Raw genomic sequence first — 18,785 nt, forward strand, 5'->3', positions numbered from 1 at the left:
ACAATCTAAATTCTAAAATTGTCTCCCTGCTTTGATCCTAATTTGTGGTCAATGTATTCTAAAAATATTCATAGTGTCTTCTCTTGAGAATAACTCTATCTGCAATAAGCTTCCTACTCTCCTCGCATTCACTCCCCATCATTTAAATTATTGTCTAATAATCTCCACTCTATTTCTTATACAATCATTCCTTGATTATGAAAATTTATATTTAGCCTTACCACTAATCCATCTGTTCTCTCACAAGCAAATAATAATAATTCTTCTTCTGATCTGAGCTCAGGAGTTTTAGATTTTTCTGTCAAAGTTCTGACATTCCACTTTATTCTATCCTTAATATCTGGTTCTAGACTAATTTCTTTACTTGCACAAGTCCATGAAAATGCAACAATCCTTGCAAATTTAGCACTACATTCTGACGTTGATGCATAATTTGTAGCTCATTTTTCACCGCACTCATCCAATACAGCACATTGCGGGGACGGATGCACCCTAACAAGTTACTTGTTTATCTGGAATTCACGATATTTTGTCCAACAAGTTTTATGCAAACTATCAGCTATGTAACGCAACCCCCTCCTTCGTCCAAGCTTAGGACTAGTGAACATGTGATTCCCATTCAATACTTGGATTAGGGAATTACTTAAATCCACCAGCAAAGTTATTGGGTCCCATAGTTATATACCTTTTTCTTTTTGTTTTGTTGCGTGTTTGTGGGGAAACGTGCAAGTGGGTAGATAAGGAAGTGGTGGGAATAAAGATGTCTGTTAGTTAGCCTTTTGCTGAATTTTTGTTTATCTTTTCCATTGACTCTTATATTCTTGTTTTTATTTTATTTTTATTTTTAATTAGCCAACTTCACATAATGAGATAAAAGGTTTTGATATGTTGACATAACTTATTTTTAATGTTTCCCTGGGTAGTATACTGGCAAAATTGTCTTGGGAACATGTTATGCCCTTGGGCCACCCTTTTTCCAAAATTATTTTCTTATTTCACCCTCCTTGGGAACTAAATGGCAGGAATTATTTTGACAGGTTACGAAGCACAGCAGTTTTCAGGACAGCAGGTGCTTCTATATCGTCAAGACGGATGGTCACAAAGAGGATTTTTCTTACCGCAAATGTTTAGAGAACTTCATCAGGGGGAAGTACCCTGACAGGGCTGAAGCTTTCATTCCAAAGTACTTCAAGAAGCCTCGTTCTGGATGGAACCGAGAACGCAGTGTTGCTCCGGATGAAGCTGGGCCTGATAACAGGCCTGCTCGTTCTGGTTGGAACAGGGAAAGCAGTATTGCTCCTGATGAAGCCGTGTCTGAAAACAGGCGTGCTCGTTCTGGTTGGAACAGGGAAAGCAGTGTTGCTCCTGATGAAGCCGGGCCTGAAAACAGGCCTGCTCGTTCTGGTTGGAACAGGGAAAGTAGTGTTGCTCCCGATGACGCCAGGCCAGGAAACAAGCCTGCTCGTTCTGGTTGGAACAGGGAAGGCAGTGTTACTCCAGATGAAGCCGAGCCGAAAAACAGGTGGTAGGCTGATGTCGTAATATTTGTGCAGGGTAACTTGTTAGACTCTCTGTAGGTTTAATTTTTCTGTAAGTAGGTAAAGAAGTTTTTCTGCGCCCATCCCATCTTTTGCTATTTTGATTTGTACATAAGGGAGCAGATGCAGATGCATGCTATAACATTTCAAGTGTTAAAATCCCAAATTTTAATGGGCTGCCCCATTCTTACCAGCGGGAGCAGTTAGCTGCTATTTTGATGATCTATTTGGTTGTATTTCGGTAGCCTTACAGCCAAATCTGATATTTAGTTTCTTTCACATTGCTGTATGATTTATGGCTGGCAAGTAAAGAGTCTCAGTTCTAGGCATTTTAGGCCATCATTATATTTCTGCTGCATTAACCACATTTGATTAATATTATTATTATAGACATTGCATCTTCTGTACTAAAAAGTAAATATTCTAAAATATAACCACGTTGCAACAACCCACCCTCCTTGTATGATATATATTGAAATTGTTCAGATGAAGTCGTGGGTTATTCTGTGTGTGTGTAAAATCAAAATTGTTAGGGTGGGTTGTGAAGATGGTGAGCAAATGGTCAGGGGAATGGGAAACTCAAAATTTAATGTCTAATCGTAGCATAAATTGAAAATAGAATGTGTAAAACCTACTTAAAATTGGAAAAATCAAGCTCAGCGGTTCATACTTGTTTTAATATATTTTATAAATTAAACTAGTTCGTTTAATATGTGTATTATTATTATATTAAATTTTGTAATTTAATTCATATTTTATATTTTATATTTTATATGGTTCAGTCTTAAGACACTGTTCCCACTTAAAAGCCTTTTTGTGTAATTTGCTTATGTATATGACATTGGTATGATCACTATTTTTTATTTATTCATTGCGACATCAAATCAAACAAATATTCTGAAATAAAATATGATTGATTTTCTTCAGGAGAATAATGCTATGGAATTGATCCACTTGGTTTGACTCTCAAAACAGTACTATTTATAAATTTATTCAAAAAAAAAAAAATTTAAGTCTTAATTGTTATATACTTTTTATGAAATGAAAGTAGTAGTCTCTAGGGACATGTATAATGTTGTCCAAACTGTTAAATCAAATTGGTTTTTGGGGTTTAATTCAATTTATGTTTTTGTTTGGTTTTGCGAGTTATGGAAAAATAGTATAAGATTTGTCTATGATTGTGTCTTCGACAAAATGAAACAGAATCACAAACTCGGTCTATTTTTTTTTATCTTATATTATTTATCCTAATTTATAATTAAATTTAAAGTATTTTAGTGTTATGAAATCTTGTTAAGAATTTTTAAAATACTCATTTATATTTTTTTAACAAATTAAATTAAACTCTATTAAAAAATTTTAAACTGGTAACCGAACTTAATTTTATTACTATACTAAATTTTATCTCAATCCAAATTTTACCTTAAAGTTATAATACATTACTTCTACCTAAATAATACAATCAATATCTTAATATTTAATAATATTTATCTTAAACAATTATACGTATCATACTAAATAATATTTTAATAATAATATTTTTTATTTTTTCTAAATATTTGAATATATAAATTTTATACAATTAATTTTTTATTTTAACTTTTCATAAAAATTTTGAGTTCTTATTTGCAAAATACTTGATAAAATCATATAAAATTACAAGACATTGAACAAGAAAGACACGATATAAAAAAATTACGTTACAAATGATAAATTATAACTTGCATTTCATTCATTAATCGCATGTAATATATGTTGGTAAAAGACAATAACATTAAACTTAAACTTAGATTTGATTTCATATAATTTTTTAAATTTTTTCGTTTAAACTAGTTAAAAAATGCTTATATTGATCATATAAAAAATATGATTATTTTCTTAAATAAATCTTATATTTCCAACCAATGCGCCTTAATACGAGTATATCATCGTCACATAAACTGTTATTTATGGGCATTACCATTTGTAATGGTCATTACTGATTGTCATTTGTCTTTTTTAAAAACAAAGAAGTTTCAAATGAGTTTTAACTCTCCCATCCATCTCCATCTCATTTGTAGAGTCTCAAATCTTCTGAACTTATCACTCGTATTAAGATTTTTATATGATTTTTTATTTATATTTATATATAATTTTTAACATTTTTTTTATCAAATTTGTTATAATTATTAGTTAGTACGTAATATAGTTTGTTACAAAATATAATCAGTTAATTTGTAATCTAAACATTCCATTTAAATAAATTTATTTGTTAAAATAAGTAATAGGTCTTTTAGTCATTTTTATAATTTTTGATAGTTTATAAATTTTATTTCATCAGATATCAAATTACACAACTAATAAATTTAAACATATTTTTATCTAAACGCTTTTGTGTACTTAAAACGCTCATTTCGAAAAGGGTAAGCCAAACCCAAACACAAACAGCCTCTCACCCGAACTCGATGAATTTGTGCATTGTCTTCCTCTCTGCCTCAATCGCACTTCTCGTATCCATAGTCTTGGTTCCCCTGCTCGGCACCACCCACTGTGAGTGTTCATCACTCTTGAAAATATGCCAAAACCCAGTTTCATTCTATCTAAACCCTACTCATTTGTGTATGCAATTCACATGCTTCTACGTCGTTGCGCGTGTTCTATTTGCCAGATTTCAGAGGAGGATGGTCATCATTGTCTACTCGAGTAGTCGCGGATTTGGTGGTGATGAATGGGACTATCTACACTAGTGACACTTCTCTCCCGTTCGCCGATTCCATGGCTGTTCGCCATGGCCGCCTTCTGCGTCTTGGCAGCTATTCCTCTCTTCAGGTTTTTATCCTTCTCTTGTATTTCTTCATACCCACTTCTAACACCAATGAACAGTGATGTTCCCATTTTCTGGATTTATTTTATACCACCTGTACATGTCACATTCGCTGTGTGCCAGTTCTCTATCTCCTCCTCCTCTTCCCAATTCCTTCATATTCTTGAATACCAGCAGGCAACACCTATTCCCTAAATTTTCAAAATGGGAAACTTTCACGGAGAATGGATAGTTTGGAAGTGGGGCAAAAGAAACACCTTAGGTATTCCCTTTATATAATATAGTTAGTATAGGCATATGCGTATATGTGTAGTTACGTTTCAAGAAAACAAAATAAATTTAATGCAATAACAATTTAGCACTGACCCCTTATTTTGCTTGATCCTGTAGAAATACTGTAAGGAAGCAAAAAACCTTATCCTTATGCCAACTTCTCCATCAATATGCAGAGTAGAGCGGGGCTGAGACATATCAAAATGGGGCTAAACATTGAAGCCTATCTGTAAAGTTTTCTTAAATAAGCTAATGTAACAACTAACAAAAAATTCTTCTATCCAACAAGATATTGCTTGCACTCCCTCTTATGACCTTTTACTGTAGTCTGCTGAACCTTTCTGATGCCCAAATGAAGTCTTGGTGTGCATTTGGTCTAAAGTAATCACAGAGATTACAGGAAAATTCATTCCATGGGGTGACGTTGTCTTTTCTCGCACCACTATTATCATACCATATGCAATGATGACAGGGAAAATTACTTGCCTATCTGTTGTTAAGTAATTGCCTCTCATTGTTTGTCAAACTTCACATGCTGACCAAGATCAGTTTTTCCTGATCACTTAGAAGCCCAAAGCTTGATGCCTTTTGAGTTTCCTAATCCCACCTTTCATTTTATTGGTTGAATGGTCTCTAGTTTAACAATGCAATGCAAGTAATAAATGAATAGCGGGGATCATTGTAATCTGTTACCAAATGATACAAATACAAGAAAAGGTTACAACCTACTTGGTGTCCTCTCTTTTCCACACAATGCATAAGACGAGACTCCCTCGTACAATCTTGAAAGCAAATATGAAGCAATTAACCCTTATATCTATGCTTAAAACAGTTGGGAGGTAGAGTTATTGAGATTGTTGAATCTTGTAGTTTTAGCATGTGCCTCATACCAGAGAAAGAGAGCACTGTTTAAGATGCAGGAGAATCATTGGTGAAAAAATTTGTGACTACACAATTCCCGTGGGTTAAAAGGATTTTCTTTTTCCTTAGAAAGGGGTTTTGTGATCTAAGGCCCCTTCTAATGTTCACTTTATTGTGGAGGAGGTGCTATATGTGTAAGCACAAAGAAAACTTATCTTGTCATTCATTTATGGTTGTTAACCAGCTTTGAACTTTAGCCCTTCAATGCTCCATGCTGCATGGGTTGTCCTAGGGAATGTGCTTGAGCTTCTGAAGTCCTAGAGAGGGGCTATAGCGGTGAGGAGAGTTGGAAAGGAAAACCATAAAAAACAGAGTTCTTGTGCCTTTGGCTTTGATATGGTTAATTTGGAAGAATATAGTAGGAGAGCTTTTGATGAAGTGGAATCCTTAATTTTTAGGTGAAGAGGCATATTTTTGTCAGTTTTATACAGTTGGTTCTCACATTGGGTTGGCATCCCCTTGGTGCCTTTCTGTTAATATCCAACTATTTATCCCCCTACCTTCAAAAGAAAAAAAGGAAATTTTTTTAAAGGATGATGTGGAGGGATTAGAAAATGATTCATCCTATTTTACGGGCTTTTGATTATTTGATTATATAAATGAAGTTTCCTGAAACCAAGAACTTAAGCCTTAATAATGGGGAGTTTGAACAAGTTTGACACTCTCAAAAGTAGGAATGATGATTTTTAAATCTTGTTGACGTGCTTTACTCTCCCCTCCTAATATAGATCCTTCTTGCAAAGGATTATGTAAGAAATTAAGTGATCCACTTTTGAGCTGCACAATCTCATCCTTTTTGCTACATTTTAATTCCTTTTTTTTGTTCTTTACTCTGATATGGAAATAGAATTCCTTTGCTTATTGTGTATGCCTGCCCTAACATTGTAAATTTGGAAGTTTTCTTCTGTTATATTATAGAATTTGAATGCAGGATTTGGTAGGATATGGAACTGAAGTGATCAATCTGGAGGGAAAAGTTGTGATTCCTGGATTAATTGATTCCCATGTCCACATGATTTTTGGAGGACTGCAGGTATGTCTGTCTGATTGATTCCATTGCTAAACTGCGCTATTGTGTTACACCTCCATTTGAGTATGTATATTATGTATTTCCTGAAATATATAAAGTTCTTTTTCTATAGTTAATTTAGCAGTGCTGTTGCTCTTATATTGATTTTGATATGGACTATTGGTTTAATTTAGCAAATGAAAACAGATGGTGAGGGTAGCACTGCGAGGTGTGAACAGAAAAGATGAATTTGTTAAGAAGGTTAAGGATGCGGTAATAAGTAAGTGATCTGTTTGTTTGGCCTATATCATCTTCGTGAACTGTGAAAATGGTCCCCTCTCATTGTGAACCCCTTTGATCCAAAACATGAAGCTTAAGTATCCTCACCTTTTAATAATCATGTTTATAGCAGTTTAGTGCATTTGATATAATAAGTTATGTGTTTTGATCATGAAATTCTTCAAAGTTCTAATTTGCTAAAGATGAACTATGTACAATAACAACATCATCACAAGCCTTAATCCTGCAACGTGGGGTCAGCTATAAAGATGAACTACATGATTTTAACATAATAGTATTGTGGCTCCATTGTTGTTATAAGCTTTTCCTGTCCTTTTCCTTGCCTGCTTTGGCTGATAAGGGATGCAGGCTATTCCCAATGAGATGCAACCAATATATAAGCCAGGTGTCTCTATTCTTCCACAGTGCCATAACAGCCATTACAATTGGTGCATATGACCCTGAAAGTTGCTCACAAACATTTCTAGAGATTATATTCTCCCCTTCTTAACCTTTAATCTAGGTCTGATACTTAGATACTTTTTCTAGAAGTCATCTTCCTTTTACTTTTTGATCCTTTCCTCTGATGTTTGAAACTTAGATACTCGGTTCTTAAGGACTTACAAATTCTACGGCCAAAATAGAAATATACAATTCATGTTGTAAGGTGAAGATTTGGGTCCAGATGGACTTAAGAGTTGAGTCAATTAACATTTCTTGGATAATAGCATAATTTGATTTGTTGATTTCAGTTCTATACATCTTTTTAACTATAAAGGTCTTTGCCTTATTCCTTATGGCAACTATGCTCTCTCATTTGGGCAGAGACTTCAGGTCTTTCCTCGTTGGTGTGCCTTTATTTTGTTTGTTCATAAAAAATGAAAAAAGTACTTTGCGAGACTGATTGATATATGTAGATATGGAAATTTGGGAGCTGATTGATATTTGTTTCTGAACTTCATAGATGTGTTGATGTTGTTGACTTCTGAAACCAGGTAGATGCATACCAACACCAAATCATGCTGTGTAAATTTATTCTATCATACATATAAATATGTGCTTCCATAGTAATTCTGTTATTCCAGGTTGTTACACCATTTTTCCCCCTGTAAGTGAATTTATTGGAACTGTATTTAAGAGGTAAAAGAGAAAAAGGTTTTCTTTTTTGGGTTGGGGGGGGGGGGGGGGGGGGCGCAGGAGAGAAATCATTAAGGCATAAAATGTGAAAACATGGCAATCATTGATCTTGGAGAAAAGTTTTTAAATTTGTTAAAAAAGCAGGCTGTTATTTTATCTGGTTCAGAAGAGGACATCTTTAATGTGGTTGGTTATTTGGGTCTCATACTTGGCTTGTAGTTGTGTAAGTCAGTGTCAAGCAGTGTAAATAATTGACAACTTGGAAAAAAAAAATAAAAGGAAATACTTGAGAAGCTTGCATTGAATAAGAGCTGCCTTCCATCACATCTCTGCTGGGAACCTCGTCATAGTTTTGGGACAGGATTAGAGATAACCATCTAGGAAACAAGTTACTGGGGTTACTTCTTGGTCAACATTCTGCCTTCTGTATGTCATGTCAAATTTAATGGCTCTTCATGGTTGTCCTCGAACAATTTTAGATTTGAAACATGGCTCTTGGATTTTGGGTGGTGGATGGAATAATGATCATTGGGGAGGAGAATTGCCAACGGCATCTTGGATTGATGATATTACACCTCACAATCCTGTAAGGAATCATAACTTAAATGAATCCGTGCTTTGTGAGCATTAAAATTTAACAATGGCATGTTACGATGCATGCAGGTCTGGCTATCAAGGATGGATGGTCACATGGGCTTGGCTAACTCCCTGGCACTAAAAATTGCTGGGATTACTAATAACACAGCAGATCCAAATGGTGGAACCATCATGAGAACCAGTACTGGAGGTAAAATATCAAGGCCAGATTAAAAGTTTGTTTGTTTGTTTTCCCTTTGTCAAGGTCAGATTTTCTACCCTTGACTAGAATTTTGATGACTTAGATAAGAAGCACAGACAGTTCTATGAAAGTATTATCAAGTGTAAAAAACTTCCAAAAGTGTGGAAAGCAATAATCCTAACATGCCTTGTTCTTTTTTCTTTTTCTTTTTTTTTTAATTTTTACAAAAGAATATGCCTGTATACACTTGAGGATACTTGTGTCTGTCATGAGACCTTGTGTCTCTATGACTTGGAAAAAATTAGATAATAAGCTTCTTAAAATAAGTTGAAATATAAAACAACCTAAAAAATTGTAAGCATGTGATTGTTGTACACTTGTACTTGATTACAAAACAAAGACAATGTAGGCTTATATTTGGTAGTCTGTCTTCATTTAAACTTAAGAATTTTGAATTTCAAAACATTTTATGAATAGAGATTTATAAACTGTCTTATGATTTTTAGATCACATTTTGTTGTTCTGTGTAGATTATTAGCTTTTTTTTTTTTAAATATTTGTAGATGTAAGACATATAATATTTATATAAGTGATGACTTTGCAAGTTCTTGTGTAGTAATTCTTAGAAAAGTTTATTTATTTTTTGGTACGTAATTCTTACAAAAGTTATATGAGAGCTTATGGAAATTGATCATTTATGTTTGGGTTTGTATATCAAGGCACATGAGCTTAACTTCATCTTGTAACAATTTTCTTTTCTCAATATTTAGGCTTGAGCTTACCAGGTTCTGAACATATTCAACATCTACTAAAACTAGGCTGATTTTACCTTTTGCTAGGGTTAACGATGTTTAGCTGTTTCATCATCCTGCTGTCAATTAAGTTCTTTCTCCTATAAGATCTGTTTCATTGTCATCTTAATTGTTTACTTCATATTAGTGGCTTGTTGGCTGTATATGTAGCATTCCAATCATGAGATGAAATTGATTCCTAGATCTAACACAAGTGACAACACCTACTTGAGGTCTGAGCTGACACCAAATTATTGTTAATTGGATCTAACCTGAGCACACAAGTAGTGGAACATATAGTCATATCTATGGTATCATTATGCGTAGAACCAACTGGATTGCTGATTGATTCTGCAATGGAGCTGATTCTCTCATGCATCCCGGAGGTCTCAGTAGATGAAAGGAGAAAAGCTTTGGAAAGAGCCAGCAATATTGCCTTGACTAGGGGTGTTACAGCAGTCGTAGATTTTGGGAGATATTTTCCTGGTTCACCAGAAGAGCTTCCATGGGACGATTTTTCAGGTTTTGGTTGCACATTAAATAATCTTTTATTTTTTTTTCCAGAAAGAGATAATTTTATTTCGCTTTATAAGCATTGAAAAACAAATATCATCTTGATGGTATCATTGTCTTACATCCTAAATTGATAACAAAATAACATTTAAATAAGTTTTAGAAGAAACATTTGTATAATAGATCTGTTCTGGACGATAAACTCATTTGAAATGTTGTGTCAATATATAGGAATGATTCAATTTCCATAAGATTTAAAAGTGAACCATCATTGACTTGTACTTCATTTTGCTGATGATTGCAGAAGTGTATAGATGGGCTGACTTTTCTGGAAAAATGAAGATCAGAGTTTGCTTATTTTTCCCGATGAATACATGGTCACGACTACAAGTATAACTTCAATTAGATTCCATGCTTTCTTGCTTTTTCTTTTTTTGCCTTCTTTTTTTTTTGGGGGGGGGGGGGTGTGGTCAGATTCTTCCCTGCTTAATGTTCTTCTTTCAATTGAATATGTATGTCAACAATCATATATTTTCTCTTAATGGTTATAACTATTTCTTTTCTTTTTTCCAAACTCTGTCTGCTTGACATTTACTTTTCCTTGTTTTCAATTGATTAAAACATTTAAAGAATTATTTATTTTCTATATTGATTAATAGCTTTATTACATTCTATTGCCTCCCTCCCCCATTATCAGAACAAGCTTCAACAATATTGAACTGTTTAAAATCTTCCCTGCACAGTGGGATAAATCTCTCTCTCTCTCTCTATATATATATATATCTCTCTCTCTCTATATATATATATTATATGTGTGTGTGTGTTGAAGAGAATGTGACATTAAGATAGTATTGGTGTCCGTTATTTTCTGTTGAGTTGCTGTTTATGCAAGTTTATATATGAGGCGGTAGTTTCCTTTGTCGGTTATAAGGATGTATATATATACAGCTTATGCTGTGTTCTCAGTGTGTTGATTTCACAATTAATAAACTTCAGCGCATAAGTTTCTCTCTCTATCTTTGTTTCTTAAGATTCTATGCCCTAGTCTTTCCGTTTTACATGGTATCAGAGCCACACCTGCTAATGGCCTCGGTATAGGAGAATCGTTCCTCCTCTACCTCTCCTCTTGTTCGTTCTACATCCAATGTTTCATCCATGTCTCAATTCGATTTTGCAGCAGTGTCTAAAGCCTTAAGTTTCATTCCTTTGAAGCTCAACTCAAAGAATTATATCTTTTGGAAGGTTCAGATTTTAGCCACAGTCTGAGCCTTTGATCTCATTTCATTCTTGAACAAATATTCTCCTCCCTCAAAGTACATGATCGACTCCACGAGCAATAATCCAACAATGAATTCTGAGGTGAATCCAAAATATATGAGCTGGCTCCGATCTGGCCAACTGCTTCTTGGATGGCTCTTCTTTACAATTACTGAAGAACTGTTAGTGCAGATGATTCAATGCGAATCATCTGCCGAGATATGGTTCTATCTGGAAAAATTATATGCTAGACAAACTATAGCCAAGTTTTTTCAGTTAAAACAACAGCTGAGGTCTGTTAAAAAGGAGAATTTATCAATTAATGACTATGTCTTGAAGCTTAAGACTATAAGTCATTCTCTAGCAGCTATAGGAGAGCCTTTGAGTGATAATGAATTGCTTCTTGCTATTCTAAATGGTTTAGATCACGATTATGATACTGTTGTGAGCTTGATAACCTATCAGATGGATGATATAGATCTAGAGAAGGTCCAATAGTTGTTGCTTATGCATGAACAACGTTTGGCGGTTAAGAATGTGCCTCAATCGTCTCTACATTTTGAGTCGGTGTCATCTAATATGAATGTTAATGTGGCTTCACATCAAAGTAATGGAAATTTTGGTTTTAGTCGAGGAGGATATTCACAAAGAGGAGGAGGCTCGGGTTTTAGAGGAGGTAGAGGTCGAGGCGGGTCTTCAAATCGAAAGTTCTATTGTTAGTTGTGTGGAAAGCCAGGGCATTTTGTGGATAAGTGTTATTACTGTTTTGATCGAAATTTTACTCGAGTGAACAATCAAACTACTGGTAGACCTACTGGGAATTTTAATACTGGAAATCAATTCGATTCAAGTGCTTATATGGCCACCTTTAGTGATTCTAATGGAGCCTACACTAATGAGAATGGATCAATGATAGGCTCACAGTTTCATACTGTTCCAGGACAGTTTATTCCTCAACAATCCTCTCAATTCGTTCCTCAACAATCCTCTCTTTTTGATCCAGCCTGGTTTGTGGACTCAGGAGCCACAAACCACATTACTTCGAGCCTGAACAACCTGTCCCTTCCTCTACCTTATCATGGTGGGGACAAAGTCACCATAGGCAATGGTAAGCAGTTGCCAATTACTCATGTTGGTTTAGGCATTTTAAATACCACTTCAAATTTGTTTATTTGTATACCTAATATTTTTCATGTTCCGAGTATACATAAAAATCTTCTTAGTGTCTCTCAACTTACTAGAGATTATAATGTGGTGGCTGAATTTCATTGTAATGTTTGTTTTATTAAGGACAAAGGATCTGGGGCAGTTTTTCTACGGGGACACCTTAAGGATGGGCTATATCGACTAGTTCCAGCATCTTGTTCCACTGCAACCAGCACTTAAGCCCAATCCCTAGAGCCAATTCCTATTAATTTAGCTGTTACTTCATGTAATTTTGCCATAGCATGTAAAGGATGGTTTTCATTTGTTCATGAATTGTCAAAAGATGTTTGTATGGCTCTAAATACTAGTAGTTGTCAAGATTGGCACAATAAGTTGGGCCATCCTTCATTGAATGTACTGCAAAAAGTATTGAATAAAATTGGAGTTTCTTATTCATCTTCCAATTTGTCTTTTTGTGATTCTTGCAAAGTAGGTAAATTTCATCAACTTCCTTTTGCTTCTCATGAGATCACTGCTATTCGTCCATTACAGCTTGTGTATTTTGATCTCTGGGGACCGACTCCTATGTTGTCTATGGAAGGTTTCCGATACTATATCATTTTTGTAGATGCTTATACTAGATACACTTGGTTATATTCTTTAAAACTCAAATCAGATGTCTTGTCAGTGTTCAGTACCTTTCATAAACTGGCTGAAAATTAGTTTCAAACCAAGCTTCAAGCTTTGCAAACTGACAATGGGGGGGAATATTGTGCATGTTTGCATTCAACCTAGGTTTACATGCCCTCATACTCATCAACAAAATGGGATTGCTGAAAGAAAGCATAGGCATATAGCTAAAATGGGGTTGACACTATTTGGCCCATGCCAAAATGCCTTTAAAGTTTTGGGTAGAACCCTTTCTCACTACCTTTCATGTGATCAATCTTCTACCCTCCACATCTGTTCAGTCTCGGGTTCCTTTTGAAATGTTATATCAAAAACCTCCTAACTATCATTTACTTAAGCTTTTTGGTTGTGCTTGTTTCCCGTTGCTTCGACCTTATAACAAGTATAAATTTGAGTTTCACTCAACCAAGTGTATCTTTATTGGATATAGTTCCACTCCAACTGGTTACAAATGTTCAACTCTGTTTCCTTCATCTCATGGAACTGCTGACTTGTCTTCAAATTCAAAGTTTAGCAGTCCTACTACAGAGTCTCTTCGTCCTATTGCTTCTTCCTCCTCTTCTTGCAAGTGCCCCGTAGTTGCTCCTTCCCCACATCTAGTCCTGAATACTTTAGACAATTCTAATCATTTTGACACTTCTAGTTCTATTGCCACCACATCATCTCCTTTGCATTCTACACCTCCTGCTCCACCTATCTCAAAGATTCCCAAATATAAAATTGCTCCAACTCCATCAGTACACCATATGCTTACTCGTCTTAAGTCCAGACAGCTTGTGCATACCTCTCCTCATGCCTTAGTGAGCTCACTTGAGCCAACTTCTGTTAGTGAGGCTCTCTTAGACTCACGATGGGTTAAAACCATAGAAGAAAAATATATTGCTTTACAAAGGAATAATACTTGGGATTGGTTCCCTACACTGCTGATATGAATCGTGTTCGAAACAAATGGGTTTTCCGGGTGAAGTTTAAGCCTGATGGATTTGTTTTAAAGTATAAAAGTCCGGCTAGTTGCAAAAGGTTATTTCAAAATCCAGGTGTGGACTATGTTGAAACTTTTAGTCCAGTGGTTAAGCCACCCACAATTCGGGTTCTGTTTTCTCTAGTTGTGTCTTTTGGCTAGGAAATTCAGTAAGTGGATGTGAACAATGCATTTTTGAATGGTGATTTAATTGAGACAATGTATATGGCTCAACCAGAGGGATTTGTGATGCGGTCACCAATCAAGACCCGGTCTAAAGCCGACTCGACCACGCCGGAACAATATTTTAATACTTCTTAAGTTTTTAGAATTCTACTTGATTTAGGATTCTACTTCATGTTGGATTAGGATTTATTTCTATTAGGATTCTAGTTGGATTTTGTTTTCCAAATATTAGATGGATTTGGATTAGCCAAATACTATAAATATGCCTAGGATCTAGAGTTTGTAATCAAGTTTTTCTTAATCAAATTTCAGCAACCTATTTGGGTTTTCTTAGCAAAACAGTCTTGTTTTTGCGTCTTCTTGAAAGCCAAGCTTCGGCCATTGAAGTTTGTTTTTTCAAGGGTTTATTTTGGTGTGTTTTCTTCACACTCGCGCTACACGCTGCGTCAGGTGGTATCAGAGCGGTTAATCAACCAATCAGATGGCCAATCTTGAAGGTAACGGTAGCAACCAGCCTCGTGACGGTGATCAGGGGTTGTCCGCAGTTTGGAGAGCAATTGAAGAACAGCGGGAAGTAACTCGTACTATCCGGCAGCGATTGGAGCAACATAGCAACCAATTGGGCACCTTACTACGAGTTGATGATGACAGGAACCTGAATAATGGGGTGAATCAAGCCGGAGCGGGAAGACCACCCATTAATCATGTCCTTGTTAATCCTAGAAGACCAGTGATTGAAGATAGCGATGAAGAGGATGATTTTGGTCGAGCAATAGCTAACCCTGGTGGTAGAGGGGTTAGGAGGAATGCGCATCAGCACAACCACTGGAGCAACGATGTGTATAAACTAAAAGTTGATATTCCCACCTTTAGTGGAGATCTTGATATTGAGTTCCTGGATTGGATCACTGAGGTTGACCGTTTTTTCGAATACATGGAGATCCCAGATGAACGACAAGTAAAGTTAGTGGCTTACAGGTTGAAGGGCGGTGCATCTGTTTGGTGGGAGTGATTAAGAGAAACGAGATTGAGGGAAGGCTGACAGCCAGTTCAGACATGGAGACGAATGAAACAACTGTTAAGAGGTAGGTTTTTGCCCCCTGACTATGAACAATATATGTTTGAAGCTTATCAAAGATGTGCACAGGGAATGAAGAGTGTGAATGAATATACCTCTGAGTTTTTACGATTAGCGGAGAGAAACCAATTGTCAGAAAGTGACAATCAACAAGCAGCTCGTTATTTGAATGGATTGAAGCCTGCTATTTGTGATAAAATTGGGGTTCAGATGGTTCTAAGTGTGCAAGAAGCAAGGAACTTAGCTTTAAAGGCTGAGTTAATGTTGAGTGAGAGATCTCGTAATGACATCTATCGTCGGTATAATGGGAATGAAAATAAACAACCAGCTTTTGATAAAGGCAAGTCGGTTCAAGGAGCGCAACCCTCCAATCCACCCCATACAGTCAACCCTAATAAGGCTACAACGGGGGGAAACATTCGAGGTACTACTTCTAATCTTCCAAAATCCCCTAATCCTTATGCAAAGCCTATTCTTTTAAAATGTTTCAAGTGCAATGAGGTTGGGCATCGATCTAGTGATTGTCCAAGGAGGAAAACAGTTAACATTGTTGAAAAGGAAGAGGAAGATGTTGCTGAAGAGGAAGTATATTGCGGGCCTGATGGGGAGGATGATGAAGAAGATTATGGACATGGGCAATATACCTGTGTAGTGAGGAAGTTAATGCTATCTCAAAAGAATGAAGATACTACTCAACGGCATAAGCTTTTTTGCACGAGGTGTACGGTGAAAGGAAAAATCTTTGAGTTGATTATTGATAGTGGAAGTCAGGAGAACATCATAGGAAGAGACGTGGTGGCAAAGATGCAGTTAACTCTTGAAAAACATCCAAGCCCTTACATGATTGGATGGATCAAAGAAGTTGGTGACATACATGTGAATGAACGTTGCAGGGTGCCTTTCTCTATCGGTAAGTACTCTGACGAAGTCTATTGTGATATTGTTAATATGGATGCTTGCCATATTTTATTTGGGAGGCCTTGGCAATTTGATGTGGATGCTAAGCACTCGGGTAGGAAGAACACATATCAGCTTGAGAAAGAAGGTGTGCGTTATACTTTGTTACCCATAGTGGAAAAGAATCAAACCAAAGCTTCTAAAGTGGAGGGGCGAAATTTTCTTACCATTACACATAAACACACTGAGTTTGTGAGGGAGTGTAAGGATACTCGAGAGGTTCACTTATTGGTTATCAAGGGAGAGGGTGTGAGTGAGCTACTGAAGGTAAATCAAATTCCAGTGGAGGTGCAGGGATTGTTGGAGGAATTTCATGATGTGGTTCCTGAGGAGTTGCCTAATGAGCTACCTCCTATGAGAGATATTCAACACCACATTGACTTGGTTCCTGGTGCTAGCTTGCCTAACCTACCACATTATAGGATGAGTCCTAGGGAGAATGAGATTTTGCGTGAGCAGGTAGAGGAATTGTTGAGAAAATGGCACATTCAGACTAGCATGAGTCCATGTGCAGTGCCAGCATTATTGACACCAAAGAAAGATGGGAGTTGGAGGATGTGTGTTGACAGTAGAGCCATCAACAAAATTACTATTGGGTACAAATTTCCAATTCCTAGGCTCGACGACATGCTTGATCAACTTGATGGGGCTGTGATTTTTTCCAAAATTGACCTTAGAAGTGGTTATCATCAAATCAGAATTTGACCTGGAGATGAGTGGAAGACAGCTTTCAAGACAAGAGATGGGTTGTTTGAGTGGTTAGTCATGCCCTTTGGACTAACCAATGCACCAAGCACTTTCATGAGACTAATGAACCAAGTATTACGCCCTTTCATTGGTAAATTCGTTGTGGTGTATTTTAATGATATTTTGATATACAGTAAGTCTATTAATGAGCATGAGGGGCATATTCGAGAGGTGTTGAGTGTGTTGGGGGAAAACAAACTTTATGCTAATTTGAAGAAGTGTACTTTTATGAGTGAGAGCTTGTTGTTCTTGGGCTTTGTTATAAGTAAAGAGGGCGTAAAGGTAGATGAGAAAAAAGTGCGAGCTATTAGAGAGTGGCCAACTCCTAAAAATGTCAGTGATGTGCGAAGTTTCCATGGGTTAGCAACTTTCTATAGGCGGTTTATCAAACACTTTAGTAGTATTGTGGCTCCAATTATTGAGTGTTTAAAGAAAGGAAAGTTCCATTGGGGTGAAGAACAAGAGCAAAGTTTCACCTTGATAAAAGATAAATTATGTACCGCTCCTGTCTTAGCTTTGCCAAGCTTTGACAAATTGTTTGAGGTTGAGTGTGATGCGAGTGGAGTGGGTATAGGTGCTGTGTTGTCCCAAGAGAAGAGACCAATTGCATTTTTCAATGAGAAGTTGTGTGAAGCCAGAAGAAAGTGGTCTACTTATGATAAGGAGTTTTATGCAGTAGTGAGGGCTCTTAAGATATGGGAACATTACTTGATTGCCAAAGAATTTGTTCTTTACACGGATCACCAAGCTCTTAAGTACTTGAGTAGCCAAAGGCAATTGAGGAGTGATATGCATGCTAGATGGTCTGCTTTTATTGATAAATTTCCATATAAAATTGTACATAAGTCGGGACAACATAATCTAGTGGCAGACGCTTTGAGTAGGCGTGTGGATTTGATCAAGACCCTTAGTGTTGAGATTGTTGGGTTTGAGTGCTTGAAAGAATTATATGCGACAGACGAGGATTTCAAACATGTGTGGGAACAATGCATGTCTCAACAACCATCAGGAGATTTCTATGTGCATGATGGGTTTCTCATAAAGGGAAATCAGTTGTGCATCCCTTGCACATCTCTTCGTGAGAAAATTATTCGGGATTTGCATGGTGGTGGCTTAGTAGGGCATCTTGGCAGAGACAAGACTATTGAAGCTGTTATGGGAAGGTATTATTGGCCAAGAGCAAGGAGAGATGTTTCTATTATTGTGGCGAGGTGTTATATATGTCAAACAGCTAAGGGGCACTCTTCTAACGCTGGTCTTTACATGCCATTGCCTGTTCCCAATGCTATTTGGGAAGATTTGTCTATGGATTTCGTGTTGGGTCTACCGCGAACCCAACGAGGTATGGATTCTGTTTTTGTAGTGGTTGACAGGTTTTCCAAGATGACGCACTTTCTCCCATGCAAGAAGACGGCAGATGCAGTAGCTACAGCCAAACTGTTTTTCAAGGAGATTGTTAGACTACATGGAGTCCCTAAAACTATTACTTCGGATCGTGATACAAGGTTTTTGAGTCACTTCTGGATTACCTTGTGGAGAATGTTCGATTCATCTTTGAATTTCAGTAGCACAGCACATCCCCAGACTGATGGACAAACAGAGGTGGTGAATCGTACCTTAGGAAATCTGATTCGCAGTGTTTGCAAAGACAAGCCAAGACAATGGGACCTAGTCATAGCTCAAGCGGAATTTGCCTACAACAACGCCGTGCATAGCTCAAC

At 36.5% G+C, this 18,785-nt stretch overlaps 2 protein-coding genes across 9 annotated transcripts in view; both read left to right on the forward strand.

Annotated features, from left to right (window-relative positions):
- LOC127799500 (DNA-directed RNA polymerase V subunit 1) overlaps window positions 1-1,774 on the forward strand; it is a 45,108-nt gene extending 43,334 nt beyond the window's left edge. For all 5 annotated transcript variants that reach the window (XM_052333609.1, XM_052333600.1, XM_052333592.1 and 2 more), the window contains one exon: window positions 1,038-1,774. In XM_052333609.1, the coding sequence (XP_052189569.1) occupies window positions 1,038-1,529 (492 nt within the window). In that variant the 3' untranslated portion in view covers window positions 1,530-1,774. The remainder of the gene's footprint in view (window positions 1-1,037) is intronic.
- A 2,155-nt stretch (window positions 1,775-3,929) lies between these two features.
- The window catches only part of LOC127800473 (protein LONG AFTER FAR-RED 3), a 29,070-nt gene continuing 14,214 nt past the window's right edge, over window positions 3,930-18,785 (forward strand). For all 4 annotated transcript variants that reach the window (XM_052335093.1, XM_052335101.1, XM_052335117.1 and 1 more), the window contains exons 1-8: window positions 3,930-4,067; window positions 4,186-4,346; window positions 6,467-6,568; window positions 6,752-6,824; window positions 8,440-8,546; window positions 8,624-8,747; window positions 9,857-10,051; window positions 10,347-10,432. In XM_052335093.1, coding sequence (XP_052191053.1) covers window positions 3,983-4,067; window positions 4,186-4,346; window positions 6,467-6,568; window positions 6,752-6,824; window positions 8,440-8,546; window positions 8,624-8,747; window positions 9,857-10,051; window positions 10,347-10,432 — 933 coding nt within the window. In that variant the 5' untranslated portion in view covers window positions 3,930-3,982. The remainder of the gene's footprint in view (window positions 4,068-4,185; window positions 4,347-6,466; window positions 6,569-6,751; window positions 6,825-8,439; window positions 8,547-8,623; window positions 8,748-9,856; window positions 10,052-10,346; window positions 10,433-18,785) is intronic.

This window comes from Diospyros lotus, chromosome 1 (genome assembly GCF_014633365.1).
Source record: "Diospyros lotus cultivar Yz01 chromosome 1, ASM1463336v1, whole genome shotgun sequence".
In the NCBI taxonomy this organism is placed as follows: domain Eukaryota; kingdom Viridiplantae; phylum Streptophyta; class Magnoliopsida; order Ericales; family Ebenaceae; genus Diospyros; species Diospyros lotus.